This window comes from Pinus tabuliformis, chromosome J (assembly GCF_031772625.1).
Source record: "Pinus tabuliformis cultivar Carrire ecotype Pingquan chromosome J, CPIR1, whole genome shotgun sequence".
Taxonomy (NCBI): Eukaryota; Viridiplantae; Streptophyta; class Pinopsida; order Pinales; family Pinaceae; genus Pinus; species Pinus tabuliformis.
In genome coordinates, this window is record NC_142295.1 from 163,360,239 (window position 1) to 163,366,918 (window position 6,680).

Sequence of the window (6,680 nt, forward strand, 5' to 3'; positions counted from 1 at the left end):
ATCATGCGCCTATATATCTGGAAATCCAGGGGCCTTTTAAGAAACCAAAAGCCCCTTACAAGTTCAATCACACCTGGCTGAGAGACCCATCATACATTAAGATGATTTCTGATTATTGGATTGCTCATCCCATTAATGGAGCAGAATCACTTGCAAAAGGGTTCTGCAACAACCTCTCTGAGATCAAGCACCTCTCCATTAATTGGGCAAAGGAAAAGAATGCGCGGGAAACCTCTCAGCTCACCCATATTGAATCAGAGTTGAGCTCACTACTCGATGAACGGGGCCTGGGTTTCATCACAGCAGAGGACAAGGGTCGACTGATAGAATTGGAAAACAAGAAGGCTAATATTCTAAAGGAGCGCGAAGAATCCCAGCGATTGAGGAGTAGAGCTATCTGGCTAAAAGCAGGGGATGATAACTCGAAGTTTTTTCACAGCTATGCCAAGGGTAGAAAGGTGTCCAACACCATTTGGAAACTCCCCACTCCAGAGGGAGACATGGCTGACTCTTTTAATAAGCTTGCCCACCTTGGCATCACACATTTCAGAGATCTTTACAAATGCCCCCGTGAAGCAAATCTTCCTGATATTATCAATGTAGCGAGACATTTTCCGAGATTTGTGAATGAGGATGATGCAGAAGAGCTAAATGCTCCGGTTACTTCAGGGGAGCTAGAAGGTATTTTAAAATGGTTCAAAAAAGATAAGAGTCTAGGCCCGGATGGATGGACCATTGAATTCTATCTGGCATTTTATGAAATCCTGGGGCAGGATCTTCTGAATGTCGTGGAGGAGAGCAGAACATCGGGATCCATCTATCACGCCATCAACTCGACCTTCATAGCTCTCATACCAAAATCCGACTCCCCATCTTCTTTTGATGATTATAGACCTATCTCTTTATGCAACTGTCTTTATAAGATCATTTCCAAGACCATTGCCAACCGCCTCAGACCGATTCTCTCCAGACATATTGCCCCTCAACAATTTGCTTTCCTCGAATCCAGACAGATTCATGAGGCCATTGGTTCGGCTCAAGAAGCCATCCATTCTATCTGGTCCAAGCATCTCAAGAGCATCATTCTCAAGATTGACTTATCCAAAGCTTTTGACCGTGTCAGTTGGCTCTATATTAAGATGCTTCTTATCCATCTGGGATTCCCCCACATATACATCACTTGGATTATGGCCTGTATTACATCTCCTTCCTTCAGTATTCTCATCAATGGCTCGGCCTCACCCTTTTTTCATTCTGAAAGGGGACTGAGGCAAGGCTGCCCACTGTCTCCTCTTCTCTTCCTGATTGTCATGGAAGGTCTCAGTAGGCTCATTGCCTCCGCAAAAAGGAATGGAGATATCAGTGGTCTCCGGATCTCAGATGATTTCTCTCTCACTCATCTACTATTTGTGGACGATGTACTCATTCTGTTGGATGGCAGCATTCGGGATTCCAGATCTTTCTCTAAGATTCTTCTTCTCTTTTCATCGGCTACAGGTATGCTTGCAAATCATACTAAATCTACTATCACTTTCACTCGCACTTCGGTACATGAATCACATTATGCACAACAGGGTTTTCCCTACAGCATTCACCCCTTGGATAGGGGCCTCAAATATTTGGGGTACTGGCTAAAACCTACTTGTCAAGGAATTGCCGATTGGGTTTGGTTGGCTACAACGCTGGAGAAGAGACTCTCTGTATGGAGCTTCAGATACTTATCAAGGGCAGGAAGACTGGTGCTCATCAAATCAGTCCTGGAGGCCACCCCGGTCTTCTGGATGGCACTTGCATGGATTCCGCGGAACATTCTAGAGCATATAAAACAACTCTGCAACAGATATCTCTGGAATGGCAATAAGGAAAAAAGATTATTTCCCTGAATTAGCTGGGAAAAGATTGCCCTTCCAAAGAAATGGGGTGGATGGGGGCTCAAGGACCTTCCCCTCTTTGCTCAAGCACTTGCTGCAAAAATGGGTTGGTCACTGATGACAAGTCAGAATCTTTGGGCACAAATATCATTCCATAAATACATATGGCCTCAGAGCTTATTGGACTGGATTAGACTTCCATCATGGCAGGCGGCGGGATGCTCATTGATATGGAAGGCACTGATCCATTCCCTTCCCCTCATACGAGACAATTTGGTCTGGAGAATCAATGATGGCTCGTTGGGTAGAATTGGACAAGATCCGTGGATTGGAAGTGGGGGAAGACATATTCTGAATAGAGATCTCATCAAGCACCTACATGCACGAGATATCAGGGTATTTGCACACATCGCTGATCATCTGAACACAGATATTTTCTCACAGGCATGGAAGTCGGCTCTACAACAGCTTGATTATACCTCAGCATTATCTGAATCGCATATTCGAATCAAACAAGGGCCTGATGAATTAGTGTGGTGTTTGGCAGATAATGGTATATACTCACCAAAGCCTGCATACTGTTCCCTCATTCGGCATAAAAAACCCGATCTGTCAATGCACTGGTGGCGAGACATTTGGAAGCTTACGGCTCCCCCGCGTACCAGACTTTTCTTCTGGTGTGTTCTTAAGGATATAGTCCCCACGGGAGAGCACCTTACCCATTGAGCGATATATGGACCATCTTGGTGTATTTTGTGCAAAGAGGCATCGGAATCTACTGTACACCTCTTCCTTCATTGCACAGCAACCCGCTCTCTTTGGCAAAACATTTCCACATCTATTGGCTTCGTTGGGTCTTGGACTGGTGACGATATACAAAGTGCATGGGAGGATTGGAATCGAAGACATCCAGGATCAAAACTACTGAACCTCCCATTAGTGGTCAATTGGCATTTATGGAAGGTTCGCAACAGGGACATCTTTGACAACATGGCAGTGTGTTGGCCTCGCACAGAAGCTGGCATTATCTCCTCATACCTTGCACTGCCCGACCCTCCTCCCCCTAGGGAGAGACGCATCCAACCACCCCCCATCATAGACAAAACCGTCCCTTGGGCCTTCTTCGATGGGGCCGCGAATCAAAATCGCTGTGGGGGTGGCTTCATACTCCACATCAATGAACACCACAGATTCAAAGTAAAGTTGGGACTCTGTGCGGGCATTAACAATTTTGCAGAACTCATGACCCTTCGCCACTTATTACATTTCTCTCTGGGACATCAGTGTTTATATCTTAACATTTTTGGGGATTCAAAGAATGTTATAAACTGGTTCAATCTTTCTGCAATATGTCACATTCACACACTCAACAACATATTGTATGAAACTCATACTTTTAAGGCAGCATTTAACCATATCTCTTGTATCCACATATACAGGGAATATAACTGCAGCGCTGATCAATTATCCAAGGAGGCCGCGCTACTTCCCAGAGGAGAATGGTTAATACTGGAACAGCGAGGGACTGAGGAATATCGCTATTACCACAGGCCATATATAGACCAGCGATATCAAAGGGACAATAGTCCCTGATCTTAGCAAGGATTAAATGACAAGATCTGAAGCATAAAATATTTTGTTAAATCTTTTTGATATATATAGAAGGACACATTGATAATGGACCCTGTGTGGTCATGTACAGGCTTTTATTAACTAGACTGTTAAACTGTCTATATAAACAACATTTTTGTATTATCAGCCAGATCACCCTGCGTGGTGTATCTCGATGGACGGCACTGTTTACAGCATATGCTACTGCATCTACAATATGTAATTTTCTCTATCTTAATGAAAATTACGGATTTTTCCAGTGGAAAAAAAACACCAATCAATTAAAATAAATAATTTACATTTTAAAAACTATATTTTAATTTTCAAATTATTATATTCAATATTTATTTATTTTTTCAAAATTTTAATAAACTATATAAAATTGGTTATTTGAAAATCAAAAAATATTATTTTTTTAACCTAAAATTAAAAATATTATTTTTACCTAAAAATTAAAATCAAAAACAATATTTCTGGCCTTTTAATAAAAATAAAATGAATTCAAATTGCCAAATTTCTTCTTTATTTAAAACAATCCTTTATTAAATTCCAGATGATAATAAAAGACTTTCACCACAGAGATTACCGAAATTGTACATCAAGCGGATGCTTTATATGATACTACCCTCCTACATTGCCACGTGTCAAGAAATCATCGCTGACATGGACGATGGAATTCCCAAAATGTATTGACCACGTAGGGCGTCGCAGATCCTCAAATCCAAGCATCACTGGCGAGCCCTGTCAGCACGTTGTTCCAACCACGTGTACAGATCACCAAAGACTCTCTCCACGTTCTCCTTGGGCTCGCCAACCAGCTGATGCCACATGCCCTCGTAAACCCTCAGCGTCTTGTCGTCGCTCTTGGCCCTGTCGTGCAGCGCCCTCACGCAGTCGGGGTCGCAGATGACGTCATCGCCCCCGTGAATAATCAGCAACGGCAAGGTCACCTGTTCGAATTTCGACTGCAAATCCCGGCAGACCCTGATGAGCTCCAGCGCAGTAGCGGGCCGCGGGCGCCCCATGGTCCGCCGTGGGCTAGCCACAGCCAGGCTGCGCTTCCACTCCTCTTTGAACGAGACCAGCGGGATCTGGCCGCGGGTGGGCACTACCTGCCACGTCGGCGCCGCCCAGGCCAAGGCGGCGAGAAGGTGCTCCAGCGGCCAAGGGGGCTTGAACTTGGCGGAGATGCCGCACATGGCGCCGTTGAGCACGGCGCCGGCCCAGATGTCCGGCTGGCGGAGGTGGACGAGCAACGCGATGGCGCCGCCCAGGGACTCCGCGTAGAGGAAGGCCGGCAGCGACGGATGCCGAGCCCGGGCGGAGTCAAACCACTGGATGCAGTCGTCGACGACGGGGCCGATGTCGGGGATGTGCGCGCGGAGCCCGTCGGAGAATCCGTGGCCCTGGTGGTCGAGGGCGTAAACGCAGAACCCCCGCTTGGCGATGCCGATGGCCGTCAGCTGGACGAGCCACCCGCTCTCCCCCGTGAAGCCATGCACAACAGCCACCAGTCCCCTCGGCGGCGGAAAGGTCTCCGCCGGATGCCAGGACTGCGTGAAGATCTTCATCCCGCGGGCGTTCTCCATAAAGCTTTCCTCGTGCCTCACGCCATGCCTGGCATAGAATTCTTCCGGGGTCCGATCCCCGAAGGGGCTCTTGGCGTTGGCGTCCTCCACCGGGTGTGCCATCCTTTGGGTTTTGCGATGGAAGGCGTATGCACTATTTATGGCAGAGGGAGGGTTTTGTTTTAATGGCAAGCTTGAATGCACATGGATGTTGGTGGATGGGCAGTGAAGTTCATGCCGTATGGGTGGGCAGCTGAGCAGAACCGTACAGTAAATTGCATTGATCACATTTATGGTTCAGTCTCTTGGCAGTTTTCTAACAAGTTTTGCGTTGTGGACCACTGGTTCGGTTAACAATATTTACCACATAAACTTTAATTTTCCTGGCTTATTCCTGCCGCAACTTTCGATGCAAATGTAACGATATTTGATTCCTCAACATTTTGTGGACATAATGTATCTGTTTATGTAGAGATGTCGATATCTCAGAATTTGATGTCAAGATTTCTTCTCTGGACAATTAGTTCGTTAAAATACATGGATTGCAAGTTATAAAATTATCTAAACTATTAAAACAAATGAAGTATTAAAATAAATATTTTAAAAATTTAAATATATTTTAATTATAAAATGTTTTTATTAGTGTAAAATTTATTTGTATAAATTTAAAAAAATATATAATTAATAATTAAATTTGGCCTAATTTAATTAGGGGATGAAATGCTTTTTTTTGGTAATATGATTTTTATTAAAATGGTAATTTTTTATTGTTTAAATGATTTTTTGTAAATTAGATGATGGAATTAAATTTTAAACTAATAAGCATGTCTTTACTACATTATGGATCACAAAACCCTAAGATATAACATTAAATTTTAAACTATCTAAATATTTAAAAGTAATCATTTTTTCTAAGTAATAATTTTTTAGAATATCAACATTAAATAAGTGGTAAATGTTAATAGGCATTAATGCATGATAAACATCAACACATCTTTCTCATGATAAATTTCAAATTATCATAATTTTAAAAATCACAAATATTAAGGTAGCCATATAAATGAAATAGTTGGTAAAAGCATGAACACATCTATCTCATGATACATTTCAAATTATCATAATTTAAAAAATCACAAAACATTTCTTTAATGATACATCTCACATTGTTCAATTTAAAAAATAATAATACTTAACTAAATTTTAACTTTATTTTATATCATCATCATCATTACTATTATTAATTAATCGTAAATAAAACAAGTGTATGTGTCAATTTTAGAATAAAGCTTTCAAAGTTTTAATTTAATTATCAATAATTATTAGGTAGATGGTAGGGATTTAACCTCTATCGAATACTTTTAGAATGTTCTTAGTAATATACACAAATCAAATGTGAGATTTATTTTATGCCATTTTCACTCTTTTGATAAAATTAATTAATTAAAATGTCATGTGAACAACTATCATATGAAATGAGATGGGTCTCGAGTATGCCCTAAAACTGCTTATGCTTAGCTAAGAGCTCGTCTTCCTCGAACGTAAGAAACAGGTTAATGGCCCAAGACCTAAAGGCATATGGCAGGAGTGAAATCTACCCCCTTACGGACCACCAGTGGGTTATTCCAGGTAG

The 6,680-nt window shown here is 42.2% G+C and overlaps 1 protein-coding gene across 1 annotated transcript; it reads right to left on the minus strand.

Annotated features, from left to right (window-relative positions):
- Positions 1-3,978: 3,978 nt before the first annotated feature.
- On the minus strand, positions 3,979-5,395 carry LOC149226185 (caffeoylshikimate esterase-like). The gene has a single exon (XM_089377423.1). It carries the CDS (start codon positions 5,171-5,173, stop codon positions 4,211-4,213), a length of 963 nt encoding a protein of 320 aa, XP_089233549.1. The 5' UTR covers positions 5,174-5,395; the 3' UTR covers positions 3,979-4,210.
- Positions 5,396-6,680: the final 1,285 nt, after the last annotated feature.

Bases quoted from the DNA above. Each gene is read 5' to 3' on its own strand.
- LOC149226185 (XM_089377423.1), bottom strand. From the start codon at position 5,173: ATGGCACACCCGGTGGAGGACGCCAACGCCAAGAGCCCCTTCGGGGAT.